The sequence below is a fragment of the Hyperoodon ampullatus genome (assembly GCF_949752795.1).
Source record: "Hyperoodon ampullatus genome assembly, chromosome: 1".
In the NCBI taxonomy this organism is placed as follows: domain Eukaryota; kingdom Metazoa; phylum Chordata; class Mammalia; order Artiodactyla; family Ziphiidae; genus Hyperoodon; species Hyperoodon ampullatus.
In genome coordinates, this window is record NC_136914.1 from 34558333 (window position 1) to 34575079 (window position 16747).

General features: G+C 34.1%; 1 protein-coding gene across 2 annotated transcripts in view; it reads right to left on the reverse strand.

Annotated features, from left to right (window-relative positions):
- The window catches only part of TLL1 (tolloid like 1), a gene marked incomplete at both ends in the record, with an annotated part of 266853 nt that overhangs the window by 101167 nt on the left and 148939 nt on the right, over positions 1 to 16747 (reverse strand). For both annotated transcript variants that reach the window (XM_079702857.1, XM_079702856.1), the window contains one exon: positions 13436 to 13551. In XM_079702857.1, coding sequence (XP_079558983.1) covers positions 13436 to 13551 — 116 coding nt within the window. The remainder of the gene's footprint in view (positions 1 to 13435; positions 13552 to 16747) is intronic.

Consider the following 16747-nt stretch of genomic DNA (forward strand, 5'->3'; position numbering starts at 1 on the left):
AAATTATATATGACTCCATTAAAAGAGTAGCCTGGAGCTTCAAGATGGCCAAAGAGTAAGAGGCAGAGACCACCTTCCTCCCCACAAATACATCAGAAATACATCTACATGTGGAACAACTCGTACAGCACACCAACTGAATGCTGGCAGAGGACCTCAGACCTCCCAAAGGAAAAGAAACTCCACACGTACCTGGGGAGGGCAAAAGAAAAAAGAAAAAGCAGAGACAAAAAAATAGCAATGGGACCTGCACCAGTGGGAGAGAGCTGTGAAGGAGGAAAGGTTTCCACACACTAGGAAGCCCCATTGCGGGAGAAGATGGGGGCTTGCAGAGGGGGAAAGCTTCGGAGCCAAGGAGGAGAGCACAGCAACAGGGATGCGGAGGGCAAAGCGGAGAGATTCCCGCACAGAGGATCGGTGCCGACCAGCACTCAGCAGCCCGAGAGGTTTGTGTGCTCACCTGCCAAGGTACGCCGGGCTGGGAGCTGAGGCTCGAGCTTCGGAGGTCGGATCCCAGGGAGAGGCCTGGGGTCGGCTTCGTGAACACAGCCTGAAGGGAGCTAGTGCACCACGACTAGCCAGGGTGGAGTGTGGCAAAAAGTCTGGAGCTACTGAAGAGGCAAGAGACTTTTTCTTCCCTCTTTGTTTCCTGGTGTGCAAGGAGACGGGATTAAGAGCGCTGCTTAAAGGAGCTCCAGAGATGGGCGCATGCCGCAGCTATCAGCACTGACCCCAGCGACGGGCCTGAGACGCTAAGGCTGCTGCTGCCACCACCAAGAAACCTGTGAGCAAGCACAGGTCACCCTCCACACATCTCCTGCTGGGAGCCTGTGCAGCCCGCCACTGCCAGGGTCCCGTGATCCAGGGACAACTTCCCCGCGAGAACACACGGTGCGCCTGAGGCTGGTGTAATGTCAGGATGGCCTCTGCTGCCACAGGCTCACCCCACACCCGGACCCCTGGCCTCATGAGCCAGAGCCTCCGAATCAGCTGCTTCTTTAACCCTGTCCTGTCTGGGCAAAGAACAGACGCCCTCAGGCGACCTACATGCAGAGTCGGGACCACATCCAAATCTGAACACCTGGAGCTGTGTGAACAGAGAAGAGAAAGGGAAATTTCTCCCAGCAGCCTCAGGAGCAGTGGATTAAATCTCCACAATCCACTTGATGTACCCTGCATCTGTGGAATACCTGAATAGACAATGAATCACCCCAAATTAAGGAGTTAGACTTTGGGACAAGGATATATATATATATACTTTTTTGCCTTTTTCTCTTTTTATGAGTGTATATGTGTTTGCTTCTGTCTGTGTTTGTCTGTACAACTTTGCTTTTACCATTTTTCCTAGGGGTCTCTCTGCCCATTTTTTTTTTTAATTACTTAAAAATTTTTTTTTCTTAATCATTGTTTTTTATTTTTTATTTTAATAACTTTATTTTATTTTATCTTCTTTCTTTCTTGCTTGCTTGCTTGCTTGTTTTCTTTCTCCCTTTTATTCTGAGTTGTGTGGAGGACAAGCTCTTGGAGCTCCAGCCAGGCGTCACGGTTGTGCCAGTGAGGTGGGAGAGCCAAGTTCAGGACATTGGTCCACAAGAGACCTCCCAGCTCCACATAATATCAAACAGTGAAAATCTCCCAGAGATCTCCATCTCAAAAGTAAGACCCAGCTCCAATCAATGACCAGCAAGCTACAGTGCAGGACACACTATGCCAAACAACAAGCAAGACAGGAACACAATCCCACCCATTAGCAGAGAGGCTGTCTAAAGTCATAATAAGTCCACAGACACCCCAAAACACACCACTAGACGTGGACCTTCCCATCAGAAAGACAAGATCCAGCCTCATCCACCAGAACACAGGCACTCGTCCCCGCCACCAGGAAACCTACACAAACCACTGAACCAAACTTAGCCACTGGGCACAGACACCAAAAACAACGGGAACTATGAACCTGCAACCTGTGAAAAGGAGACCCAAAACACAGTAAATTAATCAAAATGAGGAGACAGAGAAACACACAGATGAAGGAGCAAGCCAAAAACCCAGCAGACTTAACAAATGAAGAGGAAATAGGCAATCTACCTGAAAAAGAATTCAGAATAATGATAGTAAAGATGATCCAAAATCTTGGAAATAGAATGGATAAAATACAGGAAACGTTTAACAAGGACCTAGAAGGACTAAAGAGCAAACAAACAGTGATGAACAACACAATAAATGAAACTAAAGATTCTCTAGAAGGGATCAATAGGAGAATAACCGAGGCAGAAGAATGGATAAGTAACCTGGAAGATAAAAGAGTGGAAATAACTATTGCAGAGCAGAATAAAGAAAAATGAATGAAAAGAATTGTGGACAGTCTTAGAGACCTCTGGGACAACATTAAACACACCAACATTCGAATTAAAGGGGTTGCAGAAGAATAAGAGAAAATGAAAGGGACTGAGAAATTATTTGAAGGGTTTAGATTTGAAAACTTCTCTAATATGGGAAAGGAAATAGTTAGTCAAGTCCAGAAAGCACAGAGAGTCCAATACAAGAAAAATCCAAGGAGAAACACGCCAAGACATATATTAATCAAACTATCAAAAATTAAATACTAAGAACAAATATTAATAGCAGCAAGGGAAAAACAACACATAAGAGAAACCCCATAAGGTTAACAGCTGATCATTCAGCAGAAACTTTGAAAGCCAGAAGGGAGTGGCAGAACATATTTAAAGTGATGAAGGAGAAAAACCTACAACCACATTACTCTACACAGCAAGAATCTCATTGAGATTTGACGGAGAAATTAAAATCTTTACAGACAAGCTAAAACTAAGAGAATTCAGCACCACCAAACCAGCTTTACAAAAAATGGTAAAGGATCTTCTCTAGGCAGGAAACACAAAGCAGTTAAGAAAATGGTAATAGGAACATACATATTGATAATTACTATAATGTAAATGGATTAAGTGCTCCAACTAAAAGACATAGACTGGTTGAGTGGATACAAAAACAAGACCCATATATATGCTGTCCACAAGAGACCCATTTCAGAAGTAAGGACACATACAAACTGAAAGTGTGTGGATGGAAAAAGATATGCCATGCAAGTGGAAATCAAAAGAAAGCTGGCGTAGCAATTCTCATATCATACAAAGTAGACTTTAAAATAAAGGCTATTACAAGAGACAAAGAAGGACACTGCATAATGATCAAGGGATCGATTCAAGAAGAAGGTATAACAATTGTAAATATTTATGCGCCCAACATAAGAACACCTCAATACAGAAGACAAACACTAACAGCCATAAAAGGGGAAATCGACAGTAACAGAATCATAGTAGGGGACTTTAACACGCCATTTTCACTAATGGAAAGATCATCCAAAATGAAAATAAATAAAGAAACAAAAGCTGTAAATTATACATTAAACAAGATAGATTTAATGGACATTTATAGGAGATTTCATCCCAAAACAACAGGAAACACATTCTTCTCAAGTGCTCATGGAACATTCTCCAGGATAGACCATATCTTCAGTCACAAATCAAGCTTTGGTAAAATTAAGAAAATTGAAATCGTATCAAGTATCTTTTCGACCAAAGCACTATGAGGCTAGATATCAATTACAGGAAAAATATTTGTAAGAAATACAAACACATGGAGGGTAAACAACACACTACTTCGTAACCAAGAGAACACTGAAGAAATCAAAGAGGAAATAAAAAAAATACCTAGAAATAAATGACAATGAAAACACGTTACCCAAAACCTATTGGATGCAGCAAAAGCAGTTCTAAGAGGGAATTTTATAGCAATACAATCCTACCTTAAGAAACAAGAAACATCTCAAATAAACAATGTAACCTTACACCTAAAGCAATTAGAGAAAGAAGAACAAAAGAACCCCAAAGTTAGCAGATGGAAAAAAATCATAAAGATCAGATGAGAAATAAATGAAAAAGAAATGAAGGAAATGGTAGCAAAGATCAATATATCTAAAAGCTGGTTTTTTGAAAAGATAAACAAAATTGATAAACCATTAGCCAGACTTATGAAGGAAAAAAGGGAGAAGACTCAAATCAATAAAATTATAAATGAAAAAGGAGAAGTAACAACTGCACTGCAAAATTACAAAGGATCATGAGAGATTACTACAAGCAACTGTTTGCCAATAAAATGGACAACCTGGAAGAAATGGACAAATTCTTAGAAATGCACAACCTTTGGAGACTTAACCAGGAAGAAATAGAAGATTTGAACAGACCAATTACAAGCACTTAAATTGAAACTGTGATTAAAAATCTTCCAACAAACCAAAGACCAGGACCAGATGGTTTCACTGGCGAATTCTATCAAACATTTAGAGAAGAGCTAACACCTATCTTTCTCAAACTGTTCCCAAATATAGCAGAGGGAGGAACACTCCGAAACTCATCCTACAAGGCCACCATCACTCTGATACCAAAACCAGACAAAGGTGTCAGAAAGAAAGAAAACTAGAGTCCAATATCACTGATGAACATAGATGCAAAAATCCTTAACAAAACACTATCAAACAGAATCCAACAGCACATTAAAAGGATCATACACTATGATCAATTGGGGTTTATCCCAGGAATGCAAGGATACTTCAATATAGGCAAATCAATCCACAGAATACACCATATTAACAAACTGAAGGAGAAAAACCATATGATCATCTCGATAGATGCAGAGAAAGCTTTTGAGAAAATTCAACACCCATTTTTGGTAAAAACCCTCCAGAAAATAGGCATAGAGGGAACTTTCCTCAACATAATAAAGGCCATATATGACAAACCCACAGCCAACATCATTTACGATGGTGAAAAACTGAAACCATTTCAACTAAGATCAGAACAAGACAAGGTTGCCCACTCTAACCACTATTATTCAACATAGTTTTGGAAGTTTTACCCACAGCAATTAGAGAAGAAAAAGAAATAAAAGGAATCCAAATTGGAAAAGAAGAAGTAAAGCTGTCACTGTTTGCAGATGACATGGTACTATACATAGGGACTCATAAAGGTGCTACCAGAAAACTACTAGAGCTAATCAATGAATTTGGTAGAGTAGCAGGACACAAAATTAGTGCACAGAAATCTCTTGCATTCCTATACATTAATGATGAAAACTCTGAAAGTGAATTTAAGAAAATACTCCCATTTAGCATTGCAAGAAAAAGAATAAAATATATAGGAATAAACCTATCTTAGGTGACAAAGGCCTGTATGCAGAAAATTATAAGACACCAATGAAGAAAATAAGATGATACAAATAGATCAAGAGATATACCATGTTCTTGGATTGGAAGAATCAACATTGTGAAAATGACTGTACTACCCATAGCAATCTACAGATTCAATGCAATCCCTATGAAACTACCACCGGCATTTTTCACAGAACTAGAACAAAAAATTTCATAATTTTTATGGAAACACAAAAGACCCCAAACTGCTAAAGCAATCTTGAGAAAGAAAAACGGAGCTGGACGAATCAGGCTGCCTGACTTCAGACACTATACTACAAAGCTACAGTAATCAAGACAGTATGATACTGGCACAGAAATAGAAATATAGATCAATGGAACTGGATAGAAATACCAGAGATAAACCCACACACTTATGGTCAGCTTATCTTTGATAAAGGAGGCAAGAATATACAGTGAAGAATAGACAACCTCTTCAATAAGTGGTACTGGGAAAACTTGGACAGCTACATACAAAAGAATGAAATTAGAACACTCCTTAACACCATACACAGAAATAAACTCAAAGTAGATTAAAGACCTAAATTAAGGCCAGACCTCATCAAACTCTTAGAGGAAAACATAGGTAGAACACTCTATGACATAAATCACAGCAAGATCCTTTTTGACTCACCTCCTAGAGAAATGGAAAAAAAAACCAAAAATAAACAAATGGGACCTAATGAATCCTAAACGCTTTTGTCAGCAAAGGAAACCATAAACAAGACCAAAAGAAAACCTTCAGAATGGGAGAAAATATTTGCAAATGAAGCAACTGACAAAGGATTAATCTCCAAAATTTACAAGCTGATCAACATTAAAAAAGAAACAACCGAATCCAAAAATGGGCAGAAGACCTAAATAGACATTTCTCCAAAGAAGATATACAGATTGCCAACAGAGACATGAAAGAATGATCATCATTAATCATTAGAGAAATGCAAATCAAAACTACAATGAGATATCATCTCACACTGGTCAGAATGACCATCATGAAAAAATATAAAAACAATAACTGCTGGAGAGGGTGTGGAGAAAAAGGGACCCTCTTGCACTGTTGGTGTGAATGTACACTGATACAGACCTTATGGAGAAGGGTATGGACGTTCCTTAAATAAGTAATAATAGAACTACCATACAACCCAGGAATCCCACTACTGGGCATATACCCTGAGAAAACCATAATTCATAAAGAGTTATGTACCAAAATATTCTTTGCAACTCTATTTACAATAGGCAGGACAGGAAACAACCTAAGTGTCCATCAACAGATGAATGGGTAAAGAAGATGTGGCACATACATACAATGGAATATTACTCAACCATAAAAAGGAACGTAACTGAGTTATTTGTAGTGAGGTGGATGGACATCTAGACTGTCATACAGAGTGAAGTTAAGTCAGAAAGAGAAAAACAAATAACATATGCTAACACATATTTATGGAATTAAGAAAAAAAAAATGGATGCAAAGAACCTAGAGACAGGACAGGAATAAAGATGGAGACTTAGAGAATGGAATGAGGACACAGGGATGGGGAAGCGTAAGCTGGGACAAAGTGAGAGTGTGGCATGGACATATATACACTTTCAAATGTAAAATAGATAGGTAGTGGGAAGCAGCCGCATAGCACAGGGAGATTAGCTTGGTGCTATGTGACCACCTAGAGGGTTGGGATATGGAGAGTTGGAGGGAGATGCAAGAGGGAGTAGATATGGGGATATATGTGTACGTATAAGTGATTCACTTTGTTATAAAGCAGAAACTAACACACCATTGTAAAGCAGTTATACTCCTATAAAGATGTTAAAATAAAAAGTATAGGCTGGTAGAAGAAGATACCAAATAATAGAATATACATTTAAAATTTCCACACCAGTAGAGGGAAAAATATGAAACGTGGAAATCTAAACCATAATTCAATACATGAGATGGCAAAATATAGAAGAAAAGAAACCATTGGGACAAAGAGAATGCAAATAAGGAGCAATAATACATCAGTAACCATAATAGATGTAACTGCAATAAGCACTCTAGTTAAAGACAAAACTTACCATCATGGATTCATTAAAAAAAGAAAACAAAACTGTTTTTTGTCTAAAAGTAACACACCTGAGACATATATCTTGAATGCGTAAATGTGCAAAGTAGGATAAAGATATACCAGGCAGAAATATTAGTCAAAAGAAAGTGTAGATTTATTAATATCAGAAAAAAATAGAGTTTTAACTTAAACCATGACTAAACCATAACCATAAACCTAACTTAAACCATAAAGAGATTTCCTATATAATGATAACAGTTTAATTTATCAGGAAGATGTAATATTCTAAACCTATATGTATACATTATATAATAATGTAGTGTAAAAATATTTTAAAACTGTAAAGATCATTTAATAAATCTACCAAATAGTGACAAATAATATTTTAATATTATTATATATAAACATACTTTTCTACTATTTGATAGATGAGCAAAAACAATAATATAGAGAATATATAAAAAGCACAATTAAGAAGATTAACATGAATATAGAAAACTTTGCAGCCAACTGTTGGACAAAACACATTTTCAAGCAAAGATTTTTTTTAATGAATATTGGTCAATTCCAAGTTCATACCACCAGCCTCAAGCTATTTCAAAGTGTGATATCATACAGACTACAGTCTTTCTCCAAAAAGTGATTAAGGGAGAAATTAATAAGAAAAGAAAGATTGGAAAAATAACATATGTTTGCAAATAAAAAAATATGTTCCTGAAAAATATGTGGGCTTAGAAGAAATGATAAAAGATGAAGAAAATAATTAAAACTGAAAAATAACAAAAATACTATGTGTCAAGCTGGGGAAATTCAGATAAAGTAGTTTTTAAAGGAATATTTATAGCTTTAAATGTTTGTATGATAAAAGAAAAGATGGTTGAAATTAGTGATATAAACTCGACAAAATAAGTTAAAAAGACCCATTAAATCTCTAGATTTAATGCAATCTCTATCAAATATCCATGGTATTTTTCAGAGAACTAGAACAAATAATCCTAAAATCATGTAGAACCACAAAAGACACCAAAGTGCCAAGGCAATCATGAGAAAAAACAACAAAACTGAATATATCACACTCCCAGACTTCAGGCTAGACACAAAACTACAGTATGGTATTGGCACAACAACAGATATATAGAACAATGAAACAGAATGGATTGCTCAGAAATAAACCCACACACTTATAGTCAGTTAATCTGAGACAAAGGAAGCAAGAATATACAATGGAGAAAAGACAGTGTTTTCAATAAATGGTGCTAAGAAAATGGGACAGCTACATTTACAAGAATGAAATTAGAACATTTCCTCATACCGTATACAAAAATAAACTCAAAATGTATTAAAGACCTAAATGAAGGACCTGAAACCTTAAAAATGCTAGAAGAGAACATAGGCAGAGCACTCTTTGACATAAATAGTAGCAATATTTTTTTGATCTGTCTCCTAAGGCAAAAGAAATAAGAGCAAAAGTAAACAAATGGGACCTAATTAAACTTAAAAGCTTTTGCACAGGAAAGGAAACCATCAACAAAACAAAAAGACAACTTACTGAATGAGAGAAAATGTTTGCAAATGATATGATCGACAAGGGGTTAATATCCAAAATACATAAACAGCTCATACAACTCAATATAAAGAAAAGGCAATCCAATCAAAAACTGGAAAGAAGCTTCTGACAGACATTTTTCCAAAAAAAAGACATACAGATGGGCAACAGGCACATGAAGAGATGCTCAATATGGCTAATTATTAGAGAAATGAAAATCAAACCCACAAGGGGATATCACCTCACACCTGTCAGAATGGCTATAATCAAAAAATCTACAAATAGCAAATGTTGGAGAGGATGTAGAGAAAAGAGAACCCTCCTACACTATTGGTGGGAAAGTAAATTGGTGCAGCCACTCTGGAAAATGGTATGGAGGTTCCTCAAAAAACTAAAAATTGAACTATCATACGATCCAGCAATTTGATCCCTGGGTATATGTCTGGAAAAAATGAAAACACTAATTCAAAAGGATACACACACCCCAACGTTCACAGCAGCTCTACTTACAATAGCCAAGATATGGAAACACCCAAGTGTCAATCTACAGATGAATGGATATAGAAGATGTGCCATATATATATATATATAGATAGATAGATAGATAGATAGATATAGATATATATTCCTATATACATAGCAGTATTAGTCATAAGAAGAATGAAATTCTGCCATTTGCAGCGACATGGATGGATCCAGAGAATATTATGCTTAGTGAAACAAAGTCAGATGGAGAAAGACAGATACTGTATGAAATCACTTATACGTGGATTCTAAACTATAGTACAAATGAATGTATATACAAAACAGAAACAGACTCACAGATATAGAAAACAAACTTGTAGTTACCAGAAGGGAGAGGGAAAGGAGGAGGGACAAATCATGGCATAGGAATAAAAGATAAAAACTACTATGTATAAAATATGTACGTAAAACGGATATATTGTACAGCACAGATAACTATAGACATTATCTTGTAATTATTTTAATGGAGTATAATCTGTAAAAATACTGAATCACTATGCTGTACACCTGAAACTAATATAAAACTGTAGATAACAATACTTCAATAAAATAAAAAAGAAGAGCAGAATGAACTTAAATGTTGAAAGAAAATAATAAAAATATAAGAATAAAAAAGTTAATATTGTTCATTGGCCACTTATAACAATAAATTTATTTGCTCATCATTGTACTCAATATTAAAAAAATAGGAGAAAAAATGATAGATCTGTTTATTTCTTCCTATTTGCAACATTTTGGAAAATACCATTTTATTAGTAATCCTGCATACAAGAAAACTGAGTAAACTGTGAATGCTGATGGTATGGGTACTGCAATTAGATAGGAGAAACTTTTTTTCCAGGTATTATCTTGCTCTTACAAACTGATTTAATTTGATTAATATTATGCCAAAACTTTCCATATTCTACAATGCTTTATTTTAAAAACTCATGTATATCGCAGCAACATGGATGGATCTAGAGATTGTCATTTTGAGTAAAGTAAGTCAGACAGAGAAAGACAAATGTCATATGATATAACTTATATGTAGAATCTTAAAAAATGGTACAAATGAACTTATCTACAAAACATAGAGTTATCTACAAAAAATAGAGTTACAGATGTAGAAAACAAGCTTATGGTTACCAGGAGGTAAGGGGGGGAAGGGATAAAGTGGGAGATTGGGATTGGCATACACACATTACTATATATAAAATAAATAACTAATAAGGGCCTGCTCTATAGCACAGGGAACTCTACTCAATAATCTGTAATGGCCTATATGGGAAAAGAATCTAAAAAAGAGTGGATATATGTATATGTAAAACTGATTCAGTTTGCTATGCACCTGAAACTAACACAACATTGTAAACCAACTAGACTCCAATAAAAAATGTTTAAAAAAAACTAAGAAAAACTGAAAAAATATATCATGTATAGTTTTAAACTTTCTCTGAAGCTTTATCATCTTTTATATCTTGCTCTTCAGTACCTTTTTAATGATTTTCATAATATGTTTTCAGGGGCTTGTTCAAAGGATCTAAACAGAAATTGATCAACACCTATAACTATATTACAACATAGACTCATAATGCTTAAAAATAACTATATAAAGAATTATGTATACATTCATGTATTACAAATCAGTTGTAACTTTTTATGTATAAAATCTGTTTATGCTACACAAGAGTTTCATTTAGTTTTCATTGTGAGTATTGCAACATCCTGGACAACTCCATACCCATGATACTCGTAACAGCACTCAACTATCAGGGAGTTGAAACTTTCTTTCTTTTTTTTTTCCAACATCTTTATTGGAGTATAATTGCTTTACAATGTTGTGTTAGTTTCTGCTGTATAACACAGTGAATCAGCTATACGTATACATATATCCCCATAGCCCCTCCCTCTTGCATCTCCCGCCCACACTCCCTATCCCACCCCTCTAGGTGGACATAAAGCACCGAGCTCATCTCCCTGTGTTATGTGGCTGCTTCCTACTAGCTATCTATTTTACATTTGATAGTGTATATATCTCCATATCACTCTCTCACTTCATCCCAGCTTACCCTTCCCCTCCCCGTGTCCTCAAGTCCATTCTCTACATCTGCATTTTTATTCCATTTTTTTTACATTCCATATATATGTGCTACCATACGGTATTTGTTGTTCTCTTTCTGAACTTTCTTAACTGCATTTGCTTTTCCACCAAAACTCAAAGTGTGTATGAGTCATTCCATATGAATTAGTCAAAGGTGAAGAACAAAAATCATATAATAACTAGTAAAAGACAAAAATTGATATAATTACAATCTTGGTCTGGGAAGACTTTTAAGGTTAGCATTCCAGACATAATCCAGAAATTAATAGATTTATTCATTTCACTTCTTAATAATTTTAAATTCTATAACCAAACAAACAATATGATAAAAGGAATTTTATGTCTTCCTTTTAAATCCTTACATGTGTAATTTCGTTTTCTTTCCTTAACATGTTACTATTTCCACCAAAATGTTAAAAAAAGAAGAGGACTGGTGGACATACTTGGTTTTTTACCAATATCAAAGGAAATACTTTCAGAATTACCCTAATGATAATGGTATTTGCACTAATATTTGTTGCTTCTCTTTATAAGATTAATACTCTTCTATCCCTAGTTTGCTCAGGCTTTGTTGTTGTTGTTAAATCATTAACAGATTTTTTTCTTGATTTAATTGAGATACTCGTCTAATGGTGCTTGTATATATGTACACATACATATACACACAAACATATATACATAATATATCATACATATATACACATATCCATGCATATATCTGCCCTTGAAATATATATATATATATATATATATATATATATATAATTTATATATTTACAGATCGATAGATAGATACATATATACATACACAGGCATATATATTTGCATTTGGTTTGGTAATGTTGGGAGGATTTTACATACATATTCAAGTGTGAGTCTGGGTTAAAATTTTCCTTTCTTACACTGTTCTTGTCATCAGGATGGCTATTAAGGTTTTGCTAGCCATATAAATAGGAAAGTGTATCTTTTATTTTATTCTCTGGAAGACTTTATATTAGATTACACTTAATTCTTATTTGATTGTTGGGTAGAACTCACTGATGAAGCCATCTGAGCCTGGATTTCATTGTTGAAAAAAATTTGACTAATAATTCAATTAAATAGTAAGTTGATTTCTTTAGTGGTTATAGGAGCATTCAAGCTTTTTATTTCTTCTCAAATAAGGACTTAGTAATATTTTGTAGTAATTTGCCCATTTCTTTTACATTTTTAAAGTTATTGGCATAATGTTCAAAATGTTCTTTTGGTTCCTAAAGTATCTATGGTTATAATAATCTTTTTATTCTAAATATTAGCTAATTGTGCTTTCTCTGTTATTCTTTTTTCTCTTGATTTCTTTTCACCCATTTCTCTATTTTTCTAAATTGTTTCAAGTACCAACTTTGTCCATACTTTGTACAATACCATGATATTTTCTTTATCTTTTATTTATTACTTCCTCCTTTATGTACTTTTTCATTTATTTTATTGCTCTTTTTCTAGTCTCTTTATGTGGATGTCAATCTCATTAGTTTTGGATATTTCTTATTTCCTAATATGAGCATTTAGGTCTGTGAATTTTCTTCTAAGTCTTGCTTTAGGTGCATCTTACAGGTTTAGTATTCTGAGTATTTTTGTTATAATTGAAAATAATTTCTAATTTTCATCACAGTATCTTCTTGAATGAATTGGATATTTGATGTATATTTCTCAATTTTAAAATGTGTGGGATTCTTCTAGTTATCCATCTGATACTGACTTTTAACTTAATTTCAGTGTGTCTGAGTACGTAATTTGTATTATGTCAACCCTTTTAGACCATTTACCATTTTTTTTAAATTACATCTTTCAAAAAATTCCTGGAGTTTGAGTAATTTCCATTATAAAATTTCTGAGTTATTTTATTAATCAAACAAGAATAAAAAACAAAGTGAATTATATTTGAAAGAAAATGAACCTTTGCATCTGAGATTAAAGGAGAACTCTTGATGGGATGAACTACCTTCTCTCCTGGGGTCACAGAAACTCTCCAGATGCAGTGTGTATAAGATGGGTAGCCATTTGGAAATCCTGGGGAGGAAAGGTTGCCATTGGATTCTTGTAGGGTTTCTCCACATGCTGAAAGAAAAAAATAGTTTGATTTTTTTAAAAGATGAAAAAGATAAGATTTTTCTCTAATTTTTATGAAAGACATTGGCCTCTTAAATAAAATCTCCAGTCTTTTGGTGTTAGACAAGAATATATATTTGTATTTTATAAAACACTTTTCCTTTCTCAGTAATTTCTCTTTATGTCTTTCTTACTAGAATTTCAGTATACTTAATCAGATTACTATAGCTAACTATATAACAAGATTATGAGATAAATAACCTGAAGAACCACAAAGTTTTTCCTCATGGAAACCCTTTCTCATTCATTCTCAAGGAGCCAGTAGCCAACTTATACGTCACCCATATTCAGCTTCAGGCCAGTGGATACCTAGCTGATGTGGCTCTGGGACCACACGAAACATTCCATTAGTATATTTGGTGTAGAGTGAGGTTAATTTTAATAATGAATACCATATCAAGGTTGAAAAAAAGAAATCTTAAATAATAATGAATAAATAATCAATAAGAGGTGCCAAAATGTCACACGCAACAAAAATTTTTTTTCAAAATAAACTGGAAAAAAATTGAAACATAAAAACATCACAGAAGACTCAAATTTTCAAATAAGATGTAGACATTTATTTATTCTCTGTCTTCTGTCAATCATAAGTAGAAAATATTGGAAAAGCAATTATATTTTCCCCTTACTAAGCCTTTCTAATTTCTTGGAAGTGATTACCAGTCATTGAAATAGCAAATAATAATCAGCTACACAGCCTCAAGATCTGTGTGATTGATATCTATAGGCCATTTCAACAAAGGCAAGAACAGAGCATAATTAACTCTGTTTCAGCCAAGGTTTGTAGTTAGAAGCATTCTATAATGGATTTTCTTGTTGTTTTTGCAAGACATGGTATGAGCCACATAAACCTAGGCTGCTTTAAGTATCCTTAATTCAAGAATAATTCCTATACTGCAGCCAGTTTATATAAAGATTTATATAAACATGTTTATAACCTTCACTCAACAATTTGAAAGAACAGCTCCTTCCCTCTGAAGGAGACTGAAATAAAAACTGATATACTATCATGTTATAGAACCATAGCTCCCAGCAAGTGAACTCATGTCTCATCAAATCAATAAATTATAAATGGTTCTGCATATCTTGATTTAAATGAAGAAACAAAGATTATGGCTTTGAAAACATAAAATAGAGCTGTAAAAACAGTCTGATAAGATATAAATATTTATTTAGAAACACAGATATTATGTTTGCACAACAAAATAAATTTAAAATAAGAGCAAGCAGTGTTTATTCTGATGAATAGGCAGATAAAAGCAACTTCAGAATTAAACAAAAATGCTCAAGGTAAAAAATATATAATCAGCGCTTTCCAAGAATCATCTAAGGATACTGGTAAATGTGACATTACAAGAACCCTTAGCAAAAGGAAAATTTGTTAAGATTTATTAGTGCAAACAATGTGCTTCTAACTAGGATCAATTTAGATGCTAAATAGTCATTTAGGGAATTGAATGTGTTTCAATGAAAAAAAACTGCAATTTACAGTAGTTTAGAAATAAATTCTGAAATAATTGAAAACTCCACTAAGCCACATAGAATGCTGGTACTGTATTTCCTAAAGTGGAATTTAAAAAATTAAATATATTTGACTCACTAATGTAAACAAACACTACGGTTCTGATAAAAAAGACTAAAAAACTCTCTAAAATGTAAAAAAAAGAACATAATTCAAAAATTAAATAAATCTATTATATAGCACCTGCTTATAATTCAAGAAGTACAAACACATATTGTCAAGTTGTGATAATCATTTGTGCATTTTCCTCAATAAATGTGGCTGTCCCAGGCTACATGATCACTATTTCAGAAAATTTCATCAATTTTCCTGGCCATTTGTTGATTCATGCGACGATATATAAAAAAACTTTAATATTAAAAGAACTAAAGGAAAATTAGCAAGGGAAAGATGGTACTACTAAGTTAAATACATAGTCTGTCCGTTTACTCAGAAAGCTACGTGGATGAGAAAAGAGAAGTTGAGTCATGGCATTACCCCTTGTTAATTATGTCATACAAGCAAGGCTCAAAAGCTTCAACTTCAGTTTTCTCTTTTGTAAAGTGGCTATCTTATTAATATGTACTTCATAAAGTTGTTTTGTAGAGGTCAAGTATTGTAATGCCCAAAGTTCTCTTTTCAACCCTTAGATACCTCTGACACAGGTAGGAAGACTGTGTGCTTAATTGTTAGAATGTATCTTTGAGCTACAAAATGCAGTCTTATTTAAGAGAAAAAAGGCATAAAGAAATATACACAGGCAAATTATTATCACTCTCCTAATCAAAATTACTCTAAAATGAAACATAATTCAGAAGTTAAACTTCTATCTCTCTAGGCAGATGTCATTATCTTATATGTACAAAATTATAAAGATTCCACAGACAAAAAAAAAATACTGTTAGAGGTAATACTCAGCAAAATTACGAATACAAAATCAACATACAAAATCAGTTGCATTAACTAACAACAAACAATATGAAAAGGAAATTAAGAAAACAACCCCATTTATAAGAACACCAAAAAGAATAAAATATTTAGGAATAAACTTAACCAATAAGGCAAAAGATATGTAAGGTGAAAACTACAAAACATTGCTGAAAGAAATTTAAGGAGACAAAGAAATGTGTTCATGGATTGGAAGACTTAATATTGCTAAAATGTTATCCTTACTACCCAAAGAATCTACAGATTCAGTGCAATCCCTATCAAATTCCCAGTGGTGTTTTTTGCAGAAATGTGGAAAAGTGTCTTAAAATTCATATAAAACCACAAACTCTAAATAGCCATAACAACCTTGAGAAAAAAGAACAAAGCTGGAAGCCTCACACTTCTTGACTTCAAAACATATTACAAATCTACAGTAATTAAGAGTATGGTACTGGCATAAGAGAGACTTATAGACCAATGGGACAGAATAAAGAGCCAAAAATAAACCCACACCTAAACAGTAAAATGGGATCTTCAACAAGGGTGCTAAGACTATAAAACATGGAAAGGATAGTCTCTTCCATCAGTGGTGTTGGGGAAATTAGATATACACATACAAAATAATGAAATTAGACCCTTTTCTTTCATTATACACAAAAATCAACTCAAAGTGGATTAAAGAGTTAAAAGGAAGACCCAAAATTGTAAAATCCC